At 40.7% G+C, this 21,014-nt stretch overlaps 1 protein-coding gene and 1 long non-coding RNA gene across 8 annotated transcripts in view; one reads left to right on the top strand and one right to left on the bottom strand.

Annotated features, from left to right (window-relative positions):
- Nucleotides 1-2,415: 2,415 nt before the first annotated feature.
- Nucleotides 2,416-16,088, bottom strand: LOC135328297 (uncharacterized). The gene is made up of 3 exons (XR_010389113.1): nt 15,962-16,088; nt 7,208-7,421; nt 2,416-3,313 (listed from the first exon to the last, which is right to left on the bottom strand). It is a non-coding gene; the product is annotated as an uncharacterized LOC135328297 (long non-coding RNA).
- Nucleotides 15,628-21,014, top strand: part of SLIT2 (slit guidance ligand 2) — a 261,240-nt gene continuing 255,853 nt past the window's right edge. The window contains exons 1-3 of one of the 7 annotated variants that reach the window (XM_064511375.1): nt 15,628-17,147; nt 18,694-18,765; nt 19,832-19,903. In XM_064511375.1, the coding sequence (XP_064367445.1) occupies nt 16,966-17,147; nt 18,694-18,765; nt 19,832-19,903 (326 nt within the window). In that variant the 5' untranslated portion in view covers nt 15,628-16,965. The remainder of the gene's footprint in view (nt 17,148-18,693; nt 18,766-19,831; nt 19,904-21,014) is intronic. The other 6 variants (XM_064511373.1, XM_064511377.1, XM_064511374.1 and 3 more) reach the window with 6 other exon arrangements.

Below are 21,014 nucleotides of genomic sequence, written 5' to 3'. Positions count from 1 at the left end.
GCAAGTCCCATAAGCAGTAATCCCCCTTAGTCTGAAAGGTATTTCAAGGAGCCTTTCTGTTGATTTATCCTGATGGGCTTCACCCCTCCACCATGGCACTGATGGCTCTCCTGCGATGCCCTGGGAGGAGCTGGGTCAGGGTGCTCGTTTCTGCAACCAGGTTATTGGGGTTCCCCTGCCTGGCGTTGTGCCTCTGTGCTCCTTCGTGCGTTTGGAGATGAGCCTTTAATCATGTCATCCGGCAGAATCCAGTCCATCTCTCATTCTGTGGATCATAAGTAACTTGCCAGCATCAGATCTATGGGCACTAGCTGACATAAAAATAAATAGTCATGCTGGATTAGAACAACAGAGGGTCTGGACTACTATTTTGCCTTCATCACTGCCCAGTTTTATTTACTGTCAAAAATTTTCAGCAAAATTCTGCTGAAGACAAATGTGAGGGAACCTTTCTTATGAACTATATATCATCTATAGTAAGAGATCTTAACCCTGTAATTTGATGTGTCTTCCAAATAGTGAACCAATAGGCTCACAATTAAATCTTATTCTGGACAATCTTGAATTATGTATTTAAATACGTGAAGACTTTTGAGTCTTTGCAAGTTGTTGGAACTTTCTATGACTAACAGTTCTGATGAATAATTATGTACTATACAAAAGTATTTCTCATGGAGTTTTAATCTGACAGCTTTCACTTGAGTTGAATATCCTGTATTCTTGTACAAGAAAAGAAGCTACCAGTATGCCTTTCTTCATACCATTCATTATTTTTTACACTTTATTGCAGCTTTTTTATGCATCTATTTTCTACGTAGGCAATCTTTTCAACCATTCCTTACGTGCATTTTTCTTACTCATAATCACTATTGCTGGTTTTCTCTGAACCTTCTCTGGCATATAGTTGGCAAACTTGTGAGCAAGCCTTCATAGCACCCCGCATGCAAACTGAGCGGAGAAAACATAAAATAAGAAATGCATTGCTGTCTCTAGGAAAAGCACAGAATAGAAATATTTTGGAAGATGAAAAATAAGGTTCAGCAATATTTCTCCTTGGTGATAAAATTGATATTACTAATTGATTTGCTGTATTTGTTGAATGGAGAGTAAATTCCAGTTTTGAGGGCTGTGAGAAGATACAGAGATATGTTTCACATCCCAAGATGTGCAGAGTACAAAAGGTTAATGACAGGAAGGATGTGTGAAATAGGTGGTGTTCTTTTATGTTTGAAGCTAAAAAGATAAGAGGAGAGTATTATTCACTAGCTTTTACTTGTCCCGATGCTGAATTTCATTTCATGGAAACAAACTTCAACTTGTCTCTAGGACTTCTAATTTGTCCTTCTTAGCTGCAGAGTATACAGAGCACTCTAAGCCAATCTCAATTTTTGCTTCAATGAGGTAAACATAAATGTTAGGAATAACTTAGAATTTTCAATTAAATTAACCCTTCTTCTAAAGATATTTTTGTAGTTTGAGCAAGACCTCCTTCATTGTGCTCTGGGGCTTTGCTCTCTGTAATATCCCTGATAATACAGAACACTGATGAGACTGTGCATATTGTTCACTGGGATTTCCTGGTTGTGAAATCACAGTCAGGAGTTGGAAAAGTAGGTTCACAATTCTAACTGCCCAACTTTACTGTGGTCAAAATAATGATACTTGGAAAAGCGATTCCACTGCATTAAGAAATTTGAGAGGCCTCACTTTATATACCCCACTTTTTGAAAAGCTTATTTTTCTAAACTTTTCAAATGTAGCATAAAAATCACTTTGATTGTAGCTATATCTAACTCATTTTTAATTGCACTACAGAAATGCCTAACTTCCTCCTTATTTTAGGCTGTCTTACACTATTTAAAGAAAACACTTGGGCATATTGGAAAAATTATTTACTCTAAAATTAAAAACATATTTCCACATGGGTGTTCCAAGGTTATTGTGGGCTGCCAGTTTTAGAAATATTTTGGCTGAAAATTACGCTGTGGCCTTTATGAGGTTTTGAAAATATTAAAATGTTTTAGCATTTTTCAGTATTTTAGTATTACTTTTTCTGTAAAATTTTTCATTTTAGTTTATAGTATTAATGTAGTTTGCTATAAAGGTTCCATTTAAAATAAAGCTTTACAGTGTGAAAAATTTACTACTACAAACTTGTTTTATAGGAGTTTCCCATACTAGTGAAATGTTTTAAATGCACATAAATATAAACAACAGCTAGAAATTGAGGCAAATAGACTGATGAAATCATAGTCACACAAAGACAATTTGCTTTATCCTTGGCTTCAGTGAGGCCAAGAATTCACTCCATCTTGAGTTTATATTCTTTTGTGTTACAACCCTGAAACACCCTTGCTAAGCAAAGCAGCTAAGAACTACACTTAAGTATGAGAAATAGAAGTGAGTTGCGTAATATTGATTCAATGTTGTGTAAACTTTATTAAATGAAGAGTAAAAATGAACTTTTAAGCCCTTGCTTAAATGGTTTGCTGACTTTGGCTTTGTTTGAGATGAGCACTATGAAGTGTAACTGGAACAGCTTTGATCAGTGCAGAAGAGAACTAATGGATGAGAGTGGTCCATCCAGTGTGCTTACTAAATGGCAATGACTTGGCTCAGCTCTCTTTTCTTCCTCATTCTAGTCAGTTCCTCAGCTGAGCAAGCAGATTCTAGGATGATTCCACATCTCCTCTTCCAGCTCCCTCTTCAGTCTCTCTCACCATCTTCCAGTTATTTAGTTCTTATCTTTGTTCTTCTGTCCTTCTAACCTCACTCCTTGCTTAGCAGTTATGACAGCTGAGGTCCTTTATTCATGAGACAATGTCTTAATTGTTTTTGAGGGTACAGGGGATAGCGATAATTTACATTTATAAGCAAAAGCAATGATCTGGTTTACATTGTCTACCCTCTTTCATCTTAAGTCTAAGTAATTAGTTTTGCTCATCAATTTGATGCCCTTTTGCCCTCTCAGCTGTATCCACAATGATCTGTCAAGACATCTTGCAAAAAGAAGCACAAGAATGGATGGAGAATAAGGTAGGTCACTTCTCAAAAGGAATAAATTTTAGATGGGTAGCATGGCTAGTTGAAGAATAGTAAGTTGAAGTTTGTTCAGGATTTGGGGCTGAGAGTTTTTTATTCTTTTTTTTCTTGTTTTGGGGCAGTTGATTTTTTTGTTTTCTTGCAGTAAGGTGTCATCTCTTTTGAAAAGCTTTACTTTCCCATGACTTGAAGAAAAGTCTTGAATTTCAGTCATGGTGGGAATAGTCCTTGTCAAAGCAAGTGAAGAATAAGTGTCTTCTTCTGTCCAAATCTGGATGGAGATCAGACAGGATAAATCTTTAAAAAATTGCACTTTTGTTGTAACAACTTTTTTCCCCCAAGAATCTTCCCAGGCTGAACATTCTCTGAATCTGTTTTATCTCTAAAACTGCACTGAATTGCTGCAAACCCTGTCCACTAAGATTCAAACATCAAAACTGAAAAACGGGCAACTGATGTCTTGCTTGTGACTCCAAAGAGGTACAAACAATGTAAAATAGGAGCTGTACGATGTTAATGACTAAAAGTTTGTCATCATAGGCACCTCAAGTTGGGCACCAAAAATTTAGCAAAAACTTCTGACTTTAATTTCTTTGCACATACAGAATGGTGATCAAATAATACCTTCACATTTCATATACTTGTGGCAAATACTTATGAAGTATATCAGATTCTATAGTGACAAGTAACATCCAAAAAATTCAGAAGGAAATTCACCATTCTGTTTTCAGTGTGGGATATGATTAGCGTACATACAAAAACAACATGGGGACTGATAAACACCACTGACCACACAATGAACAATAAGGAAAAAGAGAAATACTGTTCATTAGCTAAATGCCACTCATTCTGTGTACTGAAAAAAGTGGGGTCCTATGGAGAATGTCTTTGCTTTTATTATCACAGTACAGGTACCCTGAGGACTGAAGTAACAGAGACACTGGAGTTCTGTGTGATGATTCAGATACTACTGATAGCAAGCAAGTATTTTTTTCCAGCTGTTAACCTCTGTATGGGTGATCTATAATTCATGGATCCTATTCAGGTTTTCTGGGCTAGCTAAAATATCAGAGCATTGCATTCAAATGGACTACAGGAGTACACAGTATTTTGTTCTGCCTTCTACTGGCTATTGACAGCAAATTTGCGTGTTTAGAAAAGCTTCACTTTAAATCAACGCTCCTGTACAATAATATTGCCCCAATGAGAGACTTTAATAATACAAGCAGCCAGCATGTTTAAATACATAAAAAACACAGCAGGACTGAGAAATCACAGCAACCCAGCACGCCTATGCAGGACCAGCAGCTGAATTGCGGAGAGGAGGATCAAGGTGAGGACTGCCTTATAAATTCAGCATTTACTAGCTTAAGGAAATCATTTAGTGCAACTGAGCTTGCAAAATGACAATGAGAGAGGTGGGAATATGGAGTTTGCAGGCCAAAATAATCAAGAACTCTTAGCAGTTTTAAAATAATTTTGCAATGTGCCTCGTTGTAATAAGCTAAGTCCTGACTGAAAAGATTGTTAGTAGGTTTTGAAAGACTGCTTCTGAGGAAGTCAACAGTTACAGAAATGGTTAAAAAATGTTACTGAGGAAGTAAATACTTTGGAGTACTTAAATGTTTATTCATATATAGGAGAAAAATAAAAAGTCCTCTATTTCATACAACTTTCTTCCTGTTTCAAATGTAGACATGAAGTTGTTTTCATTCCTCATCACTTTGTTAACAGAGAGCTAAACATTTCTGTGATGTAGCGAAGGAGTATGTTGCATTGGTGCCATGGGCAAAATGAATCTCTGTTCGAACAAACCATACAGGTAAGGTGTATTTCCATTCCTTTCATTTGATTGTATAATCTTTATATGCCTATGAAGAGAAACCTGAAGTATTTCCATCCAACTTGTTAAACTCTTATTTTGTAGTTTACATGACGTTATGTTCATATTTGCTGGAAAAGCAACCACACAGTATTTATGATTCTGTAGATGTTAGTAGAAGAACCAAACAAGGAGTTTCTTACTCATTACTGAATTGATATTCTGGCTTAGTATCAGGCCCACTGATATATTTCAGATGAGACACACTGTTTTACATAACTGAATTCTGGTGGATAGTACCCGTGTTATCAGGATACTGGGGTAGTTCCAGTTATGAGTTAAATTGTTCCATGATCTCTAATCCTACATGAGAGGAATCAGACATGTCCACAATTTTAGAAAGAAGATAGTATCTCTGTAGATTTCAAAAAAAGTATTCCTATGTTTAGAACTATACAAATATCTTAGTCTGAAGCACTGAAGTAAGTCTGTTTAAACACATTGTTCCTACCCTGAAAATATATTTTTAAAAAGTTGCAATTTCAGTTGGATGAAATAATCTTCATTCTCTTATCCAAAATTGCAAAAAACTACTTGTATTCAACTTTTGCAAAAACTTAACTATTTGTTATTTGGTCTACCTGCAGAATATCCTCAGATGCAAGCTAGCATACAGAGATAGTGTGATATTCCTCTTCAGCCAAGCAGCATAAGAATTTTTTCAAGTGACCTTTACCAACATATCCTAGGATCTTGGCTGCTTTTTTTTCATCACAGTGAATTGTAGTGCCATAATCATTGCAGTTACTTTTCATATAACCTAAATGTGTACCTAAATATCCAGTTCCACATCTGTGTATACCTTTTCTCTATGATCACGTTCATAGAAGCATAGATTAAGTGTTTTTTCTGTTTTCCGGTACATCTAGTATACATTCAGTTTCACCCCATCCTCAATGGAGCCCATTTCTTCCTTTCTTCTTCATTTTTATTAACATAAACATTATGTTTTTATTTATAAATTACAATACATATTAAAGTCTGACACCTGTGCTTTCATTTAATGTGTTTTCTCATGTGCTTACACATAAATTTAGATCTGAAACCGTTGTCTCTAACCATTTTTACTTCCTTGGAATACAGGTTCAAAATCAAGCTATTCACTAAAAGCAATTTCAGGCCTTCCTTTTTCTAAGGCATCTGAGTTCTCAAAGCAACTGGCTTCATAAACTAGTTTCCTTAATTTATCAAAGTTAGCCATTTTATAATCATTGACCTCACACACGTTTTTGTTTATCTTCATTTATGTTAAACAGAATCAATAACGCAATCCACTGTTATTTTCTGTTCTTCTAGAAGTTCCTCCAGAAGTTTTTCCTAAAATACCAATGAAATCTAAACCAGTTGAACCACCTCTTGCTGGTTCAGTAATTGTTTGATGATTAAATTTATTGTATTCAGGAATATCTGGTTCCTCCCAATGCTAGCAGCAAGCTATAGGAGAATTACACAATGCTCAGTAGTAGTAACCATTCCAGTAACTCTGAAGATCTTAATCTATATCTGACCTCAACCCTAGGGGACTGTAACACTTCCCACTATTAACATAGGAAAAATTCCTTCTTCTCTTACTTTTCCTAGATCATAGCCAAAGTTTCTGCTTACAGATGCCTCAGGTAGCTGGAGATTGAAGCTGTGTCGTTAGTTCATTTTTGGTTCAGTGACTGAATAACAAATGAGGAAGAAAGATATTTCACATGAAATATTTTCCGTATTCTTATCAAAAGAAAAACTAAAACTGAATTTGCTGGGGGTCAATATAAATATTCTGTGTTTTGATTCTCATTACTAAAAAAAGTCAATCAGGCAGCAAATCATAATTTTAAAACAAAAAATCAAAACATTTCATTTTGAGCATGTCAAAGCAAAGTTTTCAACTTAAAAAAATACCATTTGCTTTTACAGTCAAAACTACTCACAAAATCGGCATGGATTCCCAAGTACCATTTGTTGATTAGAAATTGCATTTTTGAGTGAATGAACTGTTCACCTGAAAAAACTTCCCTGTTTCTTTTCACTTTCATATTAATATTCTGTCTTAGAATTAGTTGCAGGACTCTCACTATAGCTGTACAAAAGTGCTAAGACAGTTATATACAGACTAAATATTTTTCAATATATATTATTCTAAACAGCTGCAGTGAAACTTGTACCCCATACCCTTAATGTATGCTGCTCACGGTGGAGCTTTGGACAGTGAAAATGTCTGTAATTCAGAAATCTGAATTAAATTTAATTTCTATCCTTTTCACATGCTCCTGGGAAACAAAGGTATATACTTACGCCTTTCTTCTGGTGGTAGTGTTCCTCTTCCAATGTCTTCACTTCATCCAGCAGATATAACGGAGTGGGAAAGGTGAAAAAGGCCTCGATCCTTCCTCATACTCATGCCATTTGTTCAAGAGAGCCAATCGCTGGCCTGGCAGCTCCTCTTCGTGAGCATCTGACTGTCCTTTGCAGCTGCATTTGAGTCTGCTTCATTCTGCCTGAAAATGAGCTGTTTGATAATGCAGACTGCAAGTGTTAAAGGGCGTACATCCTTAACACTACTTGATTTAAAATAAATATTTGGGGGTCATCCACTTGCTCTGCTTAGAGAATCTTTTCTTTTGTACTAGATTTATCCTCATGGAACTGCTTCTACAGCAAAGCCTTCCCCATCTCTTGTACTTTATGTTTTCAGAGAGCAGAGCAAAGTGCCAGGTACACAAAAACAGTGGGAGGGTGAGAAGCAAAAATATTTTGGTGAAAACTCTGAGTCACCAACATGATGAGAAGAAATATATTTCATGTTCACATTAAAGCATTGTTCTTCAAAGGTTGTGGCTAATGAGTCAAAAATTGCTTATGATCAGAATATACCCAGCTGCAAATACCTACCAGTTTTCATAGCTAAATAGTATTTCTCTAGAAAATGCCTTTCTAAGTTACCTACTGAGAAAAGCCACTTCCTTTCAGAAAGTAAAAAAATTTTCTCACATGTTTATTTTTAAGCTATAAGCAAAACATAAAGATTCTCCAATGTCCTCTTTAGGACTGATGTTTCAATCCTAATCTGAGACAAAATACATTGAAATACAAAATATTGAAATACATTTACCCCATCCTATGTAATGATAAAAAAAGGAAATAAAGCAATAAAAATAAACAAAATATTAAAATATAAAACAATAAAAATAAAACAATAAAAATAGCAAGTGCCAGAAAGATATTTTATGCCTAGACAAAAGCAGGTTATAAGAATTTTTTGCTTCCATGCCAAAAAAGTTTGAGACATTCTAGCATTCAAAGTATCCTTAACAAGTCTGACTTTTTATAAGCCATTTCTCCTCTCTTGCTCCAAAAATACCTCCCAAAATCCCAACCCTTTCCTCTGCTCCCTCCTGCCCTCAGCAAAAAAGCAAAACCCTGAAGAAATGTACAGGCATGCTGTGCATGTCAAGTAATGGCAAGACCAATGGATACAGCTATTTCAGCAGATACATGCACTGGAAGATTTCAGGGCAGAGATTGTTCTGGTGGAATAGCCTTTCTTTAGAGACAGGACAGAAGGCACTTCAGCACTGCTTTCCTTGGTACTGTCAACAGATGGAGTTAACCATTATTGGACTCCATTTTCCCTTAAAGAAAGGCAAAGGGAAGTAATACAATGACTTGTATTAATATATGTATTAATAATTATATATATAAAAATATATGTATTAATAATTATATAATGCTTGTGCAAAATATTTCCCACTCTTTCTTTGCTTTCAAAGCCATCTCAATTTAAAAATGAAGGAAAATTTGGCCATCATCAAATTAATCCATTCACTATGGGCCCTGGAAGGGAAGGAAAAACTACAGAAAATCTAAAAGACTGTTGTTTTCTAGGTGTTCAGTGATATTAACAACCACCAGGTGAACTGGGAGAAATCTCTCCAATTATGATGGGGCAGGTATGATTCTACAACGCTCTCAAGAGAAGCTGAGAAAGACTTGGCAAGCTCATTACATAAAAATTTAAAAAATCAGTAGTAGTTTATACTTTCATGCCAGGAACAGTGTTCTAGCTCTGCTTTAATTGACAATGAAAGTAAGTCAAGAGTTGCATTGCTGGAATAGGTAATAGTTAATCTCATGAAGTGAAGCTATTTTATTCTCAGATTCAGACACAACAAAGGAAGCCTGACAAAATGAAAGTTGTGAGAGAGGATATGTTCTCTGTTTATATCTATATCAGGATAGCAATCCCCAGGAGAGGAAAATAACAATTTAACTTAAATGCCAGACATTAACACGAAAACAAATGAGTATACAGTAGTATGACTACACTTACTGTGAAAATTAGGAGGTTTCTGTTAGCAAATAGCCAAAAGGAAGCCAAACCCAAATTGTTTGAAGATGGAATTTTCTTGGTTACTTGTGATGGTAGGGGACTAGATCCACCAGCCTAGGAAGGTATTGAACACACTACGGCTATCAGATTTTCTATATTCGATAGCACCTGAGAGGCCGCTGGTAAGGATTAAAGACTGTGCTAGGTTAAATTATATTTTACAGATGAGTGAAGAAGCACCATAATAAATGCTGACTATAAAACACTTAAATCTGTGTTTCATGTAAATAATGAAAGGAATTGTTTTATTTTTTGCATAAAAGCTTGGGGAAAAGATTTGCAATTAGTTAGAGCACTTCATCTTCTATTGTTTTTTTCTGCTGAAGCACTTCTTGCATTCTCCCTTAAAGTTTCAGTATCCCAATTGTTTATTCTTTGGACATTCATATCCTTAATATAGTATAGGCAGATTTCTCAAATAATATGTCACATGACTTTCGCTGTCTCGGCAGCCTTTCATATAGCTCCTTAATTGACTAGGAACATAAAAACTAGTCTTTGGTTGAATGGGACTCAACACCTTTAACTGGTAATTTCTTTAGCTATCTTGAAATAATACCAACTTGTCATGTGAAATCCAAGCATAAGTGAAGCAAATAGAATCAGACTAAAAGAGGCAGACAGCAGTGTGCATAGCCTGGGTTGTGTGATATGACTGTGTTCACTCAGCTCCATCATTTCCATTTCCTCCCCATCTAGATTTCTCTAGACCTAGCCTTGAGGTATTGTAAATATTTTTCATAAGGAGATAACTTATAATGAGAATCTATCCATTCAGAGGATTTGCATGAAGGACTTGAAGTTCCACTTTTTTCAGAAACTGGAGTAAATTAACTCCATTCCATTGGAATGATAGAGGAGTGATTAAAAGTATTCATTTTCTACTCCTGAAAAACAGGCAATTTTTCAAATAATTTTCTAAAGTTTCCAATTTTCCATATATACTTTATGATAGAGCAATGTGAGACTCTCGATGGTATATCCCCAGGAGCCTAAAGCTTTCACATGTGTGAAATCTGTGACCTTAAAAATTTGATAGTATCCCTTTGATATTGGATAAACCTCAGGTCACTCAGTTTTGAATTAAGGATACATTTCTGATATACTTACTTGAATTAAGGATACATTTCTGATATACTTACTGGTTGTAACGTTTATTATTGATGGTGTTTCAGAGAAGTCAAGAAGTTTGATCCTTGTCTGCCTTGGAGAAGTCACAGAAACACAGGCAAGGTCCTCCATCCTGCCAGCTAGAGTTTGTTTTAATCTCATATTTGGTTTGGAGGCATTTCAGATCTGTTCTAAACTAGGCTAGCTAACAACTAGAGAAGATAACTAACAACTAGGCAAGATCTTGTTTGAAAGAAATATTGTGTAGTCATGCTTATGATTTCCAAGCCCCTCTTTAAGCTGCAGTCCACTCTACTGTGAAGCATGAGAACAGTTAAAGTTCAGTAAATACAGGCTAGGATGAGTCCAATGAGACCATTCCAGGTACAAAATGCTTTGAAAGATTAAAAGCAGAATTTACTTTATTTTAGTATTTCAAAACAAAAAAACAAAAAAAAACCCCAAAATGTTTCCAGCGAGTTGCATCTACCCCTATGATTCTGTGGTATAAGGGAGTCTCGGAGGACAGTCTTTTTTTTTCTTTTGCTTATCCAGCAAGGCAATACTCTGTCTCCTACTTCTTTTTCAAATTCATACTTTTTGTTCTCACTGTACTCTCCTAGTCTTATCTAGCTTCCTTTTTCTTTCCTCTATTTTTTACATTTCCCCATCACTCTTTTATTGCACCTGTGATGTTACCTTGTTGCTCAGGTTCCCACATAAACCTTCTTCATACCTTCTTTTTTGTGTTGATCATGACACAAGCATCGTCCCCTGATCTGATCTGAACACTAGTGTCTTCTCTTTACTGTGTGTTCCCCAAGATCAACATGTGCTTATAGGTAACTTTCCAATGAATTTAACCTTAGCTTGATGGAAAAAAGGGCTTACCTGCCACTTATTATACTTTTTTTTTTAAAAAAAAGCACATATGGGAATGTGCATGATAGGATTACTTTCCCTCTGCCTTTCTTTTAAAAAGGAAGTGCCAGGAGGTTGTTATCGTGTTCTCATGTGTTTGTCCACTTCCTAGCACAATTCTGACTAGCAGTGCTAGATGATCCTGAATTATAAATATTTAATAATAAATAACAAGCAGCTAATCCGTACACCCCAGTGTCCTCATTGACATTAATACTATATTACTACATACAGCAATATTACTGCTAGAAGGCTACATATTTAAAAGCCCATGGAAAATCAGAGCTTGAAAGAACCTGAAAGGCCACCAGTTAGTTGCTGTCCCCACTCAGACACAAGATAAAGTACAACTGGATACTTCCTGTGTAGTATATGTTTAAATTGCCTTAAAATTTCCGGTGACAACTTGGTTTGGGGAGGAAGGCAAAGCCCAATATCATCTTTTGTGTTTTACAACCTTCTTTACTACAAGTTTTTTCTATTCATAAATCTGTCTTCCTGAAAATTAAACCTTTTACTGGTTGTGAATATTAACTGATCATCGTCCGACTTACAAACACTTTTTAGTTTGAGAAATTATTATCACATCTCTCCATTTTCTGTTTTTTGGACCAGTAAACTTGCTTTCTTCAAATGTTTTTCACAGCTCACATTTGTTAACACTTGTATTCTTTATTTTGTCTTCTGGACTGTCTACCTTTTCTTTAAGGATTTTTTAAGGATGCTGTCCAAAATTAAGCACTGTACCTCACCCAGAAAAACTGACAAAAGCAGAATGGTCACCTCCCATATGTAATATATACCTCATCAGAATGTTTGCCTTTTTGTAACAAAGCATCCATAGTTTATCACAAACTTAAGATGACCCATTTTCATCCCCATATCCTTCTCTGGAGTGCTGCTGCCTAGCTAGTTATTTTGTAGTTCTGCATTTGAATTTCTTTCTTGAGTGCAATATTATGTTCGTGTCTTAACTGAATTATGTTTTACTAGTTTCATGTGTTTTCTCTAGCTTATCAAGAAAATTTAGAACTGTAGTCCTGCCTTTCAAACTGCTTACATCCCTTTCCATTCTGGTATCATCCATTAATAGTTGCACTTAATTTTCAGTCACTAATGGAATCATTCAATAGCATATTAGCCTTAACAGCTTTTTAAAAGAGTCTTCTTTCTATATACTCCCAGACTGACCATCAACTATACTCTGAATATAGGGCTTGGAGTTTTGTTTTTTTTTAACTCTGTTAAGTGTCCACATTCCAGCAATTAAATCTTGACTATACTTATGTAGTTTGCCTATGTGCATGGCAGCAAATGACTTGCTAATGTCAACATCTATCATAGTTTCCCCTTACCCATGAGGCTAGTTACCTTGTCAAAGAAGGAAACTAGACTAGTTTATACTCTTTATTCTTGATATACCTCTATTGGCCATTTTCTATCACCTTATTAACCTTCAGTTTTTACAAATTGATTAGTCATTTGTTTCAGGATCTTTTGGGCACTCTGTGTTTATAAGGCTATCCTGATGCTTTCAGTTCATAGAGCTCACTCACACATCCCTGCCACACTGAGCTGCGTATGCCTGGCGTTACCAACCTCAACCGAGAGCAGCAGCTGTTACTGTTTTGATGTTCTGCTTCCTGTTCTGAAGATATTACCTCTTACTATTGACTTTGATCCTGTTATTCTAATAGTTCTGATCTTACTGCCTTTTCGAGATATCCCTTCAGATTATCTTCCAAAAGGCAGAACACTGTGAAATATGGAAAACAGAAAATGTACAGTGAAATATGGAAAACAGAAAACTCCTTTTAGCTGCTGTCAATATTCACTATTGCTTTTCTGAAGTGGCTGCAAACATTTTTACTCTTCTACTGATGAATGTTTGTAATTGCTTTCTTTTAATGTGTCTGGTCACTATATATTTCCTCCAGCTTTTTCCTCTTCAGGAATATTTTCCTTTACCACTTTGGAAGGGTCTTAGGATCTAGGGAGGCCACTCCCCAGGTGACTGAGGCATGCCAGGGGGTGCTCTGCAGGCAAAGTTCGTACCCAGCAGCGTATTAGAGCGGGTCTGACAGACGGCCTAGTCTTCAGACTAGGATTTGGGGACTTTGGGAGTTCTCACGTTAAAGAGTCAAGACCACAAAGAGAGACTTTAGATATGCTGGCAGGCATGACACTCAGGAAAATCAATCTGCATAAATGAAAGGTATGCTTCAAAGGTGGATGTGTTAAAAATCGATAAACCTCCCAAATAGGAATAAAAATTGATCTTACTTGTACTAAGTATACTTCACTTTAAAAATGAATTATATCAAATTAAGACCAGTTTAAATTTTGAATCAGCTGTGCATAGAGCTGTTTACCAATGTTTGTTGAATACACTTTAAGAATTGACTCAGGTTTTCTGAGTATTAATGTATTAAAAAGACTATTATTTCTTTTCCTTCTGTCTTCTGCAGTACTAAGTACATTTTTGGTACTTAAATAATGAATAATATTGAATGGTTAAAATTTGTATTTTCTGGTTTTCCTCTGCCTGAAGTTGTAAGATAAAGGATTTTAGCTGAGGCATGAAAGCAATATATATGGTCCTCTTTTTTCTTTTCTGTTGCTTGCTAGAAAGTTGCAAAATCCTTTCTAAATCCTTTGTAAAGACCTAAAATAATCAAATGGGGGAGAAAAGAGTAAAAAGCATTCATATGTAGAACCTGAGGCATTGCCCTTACAGTCACTGAATTCTCCATCCTGTACCAATTCAAACTCGGCGTATATCTGTTTCTCTGCAAGTAAAGACCTATGTAAAGATGCATACCACCAGAATTTGAGAACAGTGAACAATCACATTTACTGGATCAATGGATCAAAAAAAAAACCTGTTTATACGAGATACATGCATTTTGAGCAATTTTAATTTTGGCTCACATTCTATAGTAAGAGAAGACAGGAGCAACTTCGCTGACTTCTACTTCAGCAGATTAACTGTGAGCTCAAATCGTATTTCTGAGAGGAGAATTTGTCCTCTTGGAAACAGGCAAAAAGAGATAGCAAGTCTCTCTCTTGGGGGAATTGTGCAGCAGGGACCCCAGGGATGAAGAGACTCAGCTGGACCCAGTCGTATGGAAGAAACTCTGGATTCCCTCGAGCATGTAGAAACTACACCTTGCCGAGGGCTTAGTCATCCCTGCTGGGGGTTGCCATCTATGAAGGACAAATCCCTTTCACCTATTACTGGGATGTCAAGAGTTGTTATAAATTGCAGGCAACTGAATTCGCAAGCAAGAAAAACTAAAAGCTGATAAAATTTGGTTAGGAGCCTGATGGATACAGTGTTTTTCTAAGAATGTTGAAGATGCAATGACAACAAACAACACTTCAAGCAAATTTATCAGGAACGCTGTGTGTATTTATAATACGATTTTTGAAATGGAAGCAGGTTTTTTTTTTTAAATAAGCACAGTAGTGTTAATGTTGATACTCGACACAGTTCAGTGTACGGAATAACACTTGCCCATTTTATTTTATTTCTGAAAATAATTTATGACAGATTCTGGCGTGTTTCACACCAAAACCGTAACTGAAGAAAACGGCAAGAAAATCCGCTCTGCTGTCTGTTTAGTCACCGCTGCACAAAATAAAAGCACGAAAACCTTAGCGAGATGCCTGAAATATTTACAAGTGCAGCGGATGACGTTGCGCCCCCCCCCGCCCCTCCCCTTTCGGAGCAAAACACACCAAGACGGCGGCGGCCCCCGACCTGCTTCTCCCCTCGGGGCGCTTCCTCCACGCGCGGATGTGCGAGAAACTCCGCGCAACAACTAAGTGCGGGCGGCCGCCGCCGCCGGGAGGAGAGCGCTGCGCCGGAGCCCCCCCCGGGAGGGCCGGGACCCGGCTGCCGCCGCCGCCGCGCCCGCGCAGGGCCCGCCGCGCCCGCGCTCGCCCAACTTTCATTCATTGTCGGCGCGGCCCCCCCGCCGCGGCCGGGGCGGGCGGCGCCGCAGCCAGTGAGCGCGGCGCGGGGCGCCGCGGGCGGGGCCGGGGAGGCGCGGCCCGGCCGTCCCTATATAGGGCGGCGCGTGGGGCGCTCCCGGCTCCGTGGGAGCGGGGCGAGGGGCGCCGCGGGGCCGCGCCGGGCGAGGCGGGCGGCGGCGCTGCGGGCGGCGAGGGAGGGAGGGAGGGAGGGAGGGAGCGCGGGCGGCCGGCGGAGCAGCTCTGCCGCCGTTTTGTTTCGGGCTTCGGTTGTTGCTGCCGCTCGGGGCACTTTGGGCGGCGGCGGCGGGCACCGTGCGGCGGGGGGGGCGCCGGCCTGCGGGTGCCTCCGCCATCCCATTGTTCGCGGGGAGGCCGGGGTGCGAAGCGCGGAGGCTGCGTGGCGCCCGCCCGCCCGCGCCCTCGGCCCGCTCCCCTCCGCGCCGGCGGGAGCCGCAGCCCGGCGGCCCGAGGGACTGCGGCCGGCTGCGGCGGGCTGCTCCGCGCCGGCATCGCCACCTCAGGTGCCCCGCCGGGAGCCGGGGCAGGGGCGCGACCCGCTCCCGAAGCATCGTCCCTCGGCGGGCGCCGGCGGAGGAGGAAAGTTGCTCCCTTTCCCGCAGCAAGCGCAGGAGCTGCTGGCCTGTCCTCACCTGGAAGGACTGAGCATTCCCCACCTTTCCCATCAGGTGTCTTTGCCGCAGCCAAGCCGCCGTATCCGGGCGACAACGGGGAGCAGCATAACGCCGCCCCCCCCCGCGCGGCGCTGGCTGTCTGGTCTGTCTCGCCGTGCGCCCGGGATCACAGGAGGATCTAAGAGCTGCGAGCTGTCACCGAGGAGAAGGAGGTAGTGGATGAACTCCCTTTCCAGCAGGGCAACGAATCACTTCTCGAGCTGCTTATTATTATCGTGCTCTAGGACCAGCCCTTTCCTGCTAAACTTGGCTCGGGAGCTTACAGCAGGAGGGGCGCGGGGGGTGGAAAAGCCGAGCCCAACATCATCTCGTGTGTTTGACTTTTTTTCCCTCCCTCCCTGCTTCCGTGAGACAGTTTGATGAACGCCTGCGAGAGAGGCATGATTTGCTGAAGCGCCTCCGGCAGGGCGGTGTGTGCGCGGTGTCAGCGCCGCCGCCGCCCCCCGTGGGGCTGTGAGCGGCCCGCGGCGGGGGCCGCGCGTGGGAGCGAGCCCTGTGCCGCGCTGCGCGGGCCGCCGCGCAGGAAGCGCGCCGCCGGGGCAGGCGAGGCGCTGCGGCCTCTCGCCGGGGGCGGAGGGAGGCGTCGCGGCTTCGCAAGGGGCGAGGAGGAGGAGGAGGAAGATAAGGAGTCAGCCCAACTCTGCCGTAGCCCGCGCCCGTGGCTTTGCTTCGCAGTCGCAGGGAGCGTGTGAAGACGAGACCCAACTCTTGCATCTCCGCCGCCACCCGACGGGCTAGCGAGGGAGGGCCCGGGCCGGCCCCCCTCCCAGCGGAGCTGCCTTCCAGCAGCGGATTGGTGCCACCCATCTCACTTTGCCGGGGTTGCTTTTTGTTTTTTGCCTCTTTTTGGCTCAGCTTTGGATAGAGAGGACTCCGCTTTCTTCGCGCCCTGAAAGTTGCCCAAGTGCCCGCCGCGGCGCGGAGGAGGGCGGCGCTGCCGGGGCCGAGGCCGGCGGGCGGCGATGCGCGCCGGGGGGAAGCTGCCCCCGTGCCTGGGGCGGCTGCTGCTGCTGCTGCTGGCGGCGAGCGAGGTGGCGCCGCAGCCGTGCCCGGCGCAGTGCTCCTGCTCGGGGAGCACCGTGGACTGTCACGGGCTGGCGCTGCGCGGCGTCCCGCGGAACATCCCCCGCAACACCGAGAGGCTGTAAGTACCCGGGGCGGGGGGCAGCGGCGACCCCCGGGGCCGAGCCGCTGCCCCAGGCTCGGCTCAGGTCTCCGGCGCCCTTGGGTGGGTTTCTGCTCCCTTCCCTTGCGGCTCTCACTGCCCGCTTCGCGGTAGCGCTAGGAGACATGAAAGAGGTGAAACATTAGTTCCGGCGCGTCGCCTTTCATCGCGGGGGGCGCGGAGCGGCCTCCGCCGCGGGCGCCCGTTTCCCGGCGGACTCCGCTATTGCGGCTGTTCTGCCCCGCGGCGCCGGGCAGAGCGCGGCAGGGCGGGCGGGGCGCTGCCGGCGGCCGGAGGCGCAGCCCGGGGCTCGGCGCACGCCGGGCGCCCCAGCCTCCCTCCCGGCCCCGAGCCGGGACCCCCCCGCCGCCTGATCGGCTCTGCGAGCCCATCCGTGCACCCTCCGGCCGGGGGGCTTTCTGGGCTGGGGAGCGAGCGGTCACGATCTTTAACACCGAGCTGGATCCCAGGAGGGTCTGCGGAGAGGAAGGCGTGGACACGTTATTTCTTACTTGTTTTTTTTAAAGCCGTTTAAATGTTTGAGTGTGAACGCTTGTCTCTCGAGTGATTTCCTCAGACGAAGAGTGTAAGGGACGCTGATTTCTGCTGAAACTTTTGTGGTTTCCTTACAGTGGTGTTCCTGCCGCATGTGGTGAAAACACCAAAAAAATGACTTTTTTTTTTTTTTCTAACTCCATTAGAAATGACCTGTAACCATTAGGGTAGTTTCCATCTAATACCGTTTCCCAGTGGTTTACCTCAAGAATTGCAAAGTCTGCTTTTATTTGTAGTGATTGCTAATGAGGCAAGCTTACATGTTGACTCAAAATTCTTTTAAAAAAAGGGACAGAACTCCGGAAAAGAAAGAAAGCTGAAGTATGGACAGAAATGTTAGGGGCCTAAATACGGCTTTCTGCTTCTGAACACGCTTCGAATTCTGCAGTCGGGATAGCTTCACGTGCTGCGAGGGAAGAGTTTAGCTTTCAAACAAGCATAAGATAGTTGGAGGGTAAATGTGATTTTATGAAAACTGTTTGCTATAGAAAGTTGAGCCATATTCTACTTCCGCAGAAATACTAAGGAAGCCGAAAGGTGTTTAAAATGCAGAAAATGGTCTTGATTTCAGTCGCTTGTTTAGTTTTTCTAACTCGTATCGTTAGACCCAACAGACACTGTCACAAATACATTGTAACTAGTGGTTTTCTAACTGCGATTACAACCAGCATTTAGGCAGGTTTGGGGTCTTCTGTAGTGTTAGACATAAACGTGAGCTACGTAACAGCAGGCAAAACAGACTCTGTGAGGGTCTCTTATTACAAAGTTTTAAAGTACTGCTTTCAAGATAAACCTTCGTTTAGTGACTTGAAAATCTGGAACTCACCCAGCGTTAGTCCTAGGTATGGATCATTGGGTTCATTTAAGTTCTTGTAACTTCCAAAAATGCTGTGACCATGAAAGCAAACAAAACAAAAATAAAATAACCTCTGGATGTTTAATTTTGCTGCATATAAATTATTCTCCTTAGGGATCTTAATGGAAATAACATCACAAGAATCACCAAGATCGACTTTGCTGGTCTAAGGCACCTTCGAGTTCTGTAAGTTTTCTCTTTCTATCCCTGATACCTTTTAGGACTAGTATTACAGCCTATGTTACGAAAACTGTTGACGCAGTTATCTTTCAGCTAATAAGTTGTAAAGGTTATCACCTTCTAATTATCGTGCTACTGCATCTGAACTCATTGCCCCTCCTCCACATTATAGATATATTAAAAAAGTTAGCAAATGTCATACAAACCATCTTGTTTATATATTTTTAATATCACTTTAAGGCTGCAAAATAAGTTGAGGTTTTAAATTGGCATGTAGCTTAAAAATAAGGGTTGTTAAAATTGGTTTAATAACTGTTGGAGTGGCTTCAGTTTAAGGTTAGCAAATTACAGTTCACGTTTTACAGTTTCTGGGTAAAAAGAAGCACTTCGACTGGGGAATAATTTGGATTGTTTCAGTAAATCGCTTTGTTTTCAGCAGTATGGAGCTTTTCAGATACTGAATTACTGGGGGAAAAAATCTAAGTAATACTGAGTTTAAAATACTGCAGAGTTTTCTTAGCTTTTTCAAGGTGATCTTATTTGAGTGAGTAATCATATAAAAATCCCTTTCCATTTCTCTGTTAATCAGAATAGCATATTGTAGGTGTTTTTTTCTAAACCAAATAAAACTATGGCCATGTTTACTGTCTCCCTGCAATATTTCATTGATGCTTTTTTTTCCACCAACACCACAGTTAGGTATTTTTGTTTAATTTTTTCTCATGTGAGGCTGATTTTTGCCTTCATACTGCTCGATTTATAACTTGCCGAAGGGCAGTGATGCTTGTGTGTGTGTGTGCACAAATGCTATGTTTTAATCTGTGACTCTTAATTTAATTATGTAAGTGCAATATCTATTCCTATTTATTTTAAAGAAGATTTCTTCCTCCTTTGGGCTGTATGAGCCCATATAAAGTGCTGGATAAGAAGGGTCCAGAATATTAAATTGGATGTTATTCTAGAGTAACAGTTGTACTGTTTTAATGAAAATGTAGTTGTCTTCAAATGACTAGTGTTAATGCAACAAGTGATCAGCTATTAAAACTGTTGTATAAAAATTTCTCCATTTCAGTCAGCTCATGGAGAACAAGATCAGCACTATCGAAAGAGGAGCGTTCCAGGATTTAAAAGAACTGGAGAGGCTGTAAGTATTTCTAATTTCAAACTGTATGAGAAAACAAGTTGTGTGTTAAGGCAATCAGACCTCTGTTTTTTTTTTAACTTGAACATTTCTCCTTATTGAGCAACATGAGCAGTAAGAAATTCTCAGTGTGTGTATGGGGGGGAGGGGATCTTTGATAAGCAAAAAAAGTAAACGGCACTTGTCTTGTAGGAAACTGCTTGCATGTGTTGCAGTATTTTCCCCTGAATACACAAGGATTTTTTGCAAATAAACAAACCTACAAAAGCCTGTTTTATTAGGTACAGTGTGAGATACTAGTCTTGGAGATGTTGGTGTTTCATATAAAGTCCTATTAGAAGTAACTGCTAGTTGAAAATATCTTCTTGGTATGTGCAGTATGGAAGCAGTAGTTCAATCCTACTCCAGTTTTTATATGAAAGTAAAGGACTAAAGCTTTTATGAAGCCTTAGAAAAAAATACTGACCGTTAACTTTCAAAAAGGCAAATAGGATTTGGCCACTAAAAAAAGTGAGTTCTGTGGGGGGAGAGAATGGGGTGGGAAAGAAAGCATCTTGCCTGGAGAAGTTGAAGTGTAAGCACCTGCTTGGCTGCAGTAGGACATTCGATTAGAAAATATAATTCCTGAAGCTGTATAGCTTTTTATACTAGTTACTTAATTTTCAGTGCATGCTTTTGGTTTGCTGCATATGGAGTTTTTTTTAACATATTGTACAACTCATAATAAGTATTAAAGGCAAGATGATGGTAGTTGGATATAGTTTCACTTTGGAGCAAGAAAGGCCTAAGAAACCCCCTGTATTAATGTCTATTCATGTAAAACTGCAGAGTCATATCTTCATTTTCAGGCATCTTAGTTGTTGCATTTTCATTATATCAACTTTTCTTTAAGCGTGCTTCCAAGGTCTTGTTTATTTTCTCATTCACTGAGAGAACTACTTTACTCCACTGGAAATCGGCATTGGCCTCATCTTTTTGTCTTTACTAAAATGTGTTCTGTATCCAGAATTGTTGTATGTTTGGTTTTTTTTTTTTAAAAAATGTTGGCAATAGTTTCATGTAAAGATAAGTATAAAGCTGGTAAAGCAACTTACTTAGTAACCACCAGTGCAAT

Source organism: Dromaius novaehollandiae, chromosome 4 (genome assembly GCF_036370855.1).
Source record: "Dromaius novaehollandiae isolate bDroNov1 chromosome 4, bDroNov1.hap1, whole genome shotgun sequence".
NCBI classification, from domain to species: Eukaryota; Metazoa; Chordata; class Aves; order Casuariiformes; family Dromaiidae; genus Dromaius; species Dromaius novaehollandiae.
Note: the sequence above shows the minus strand (reverse complement) of the source record. Positions and strands in the feature narration are given on the sequence as shown.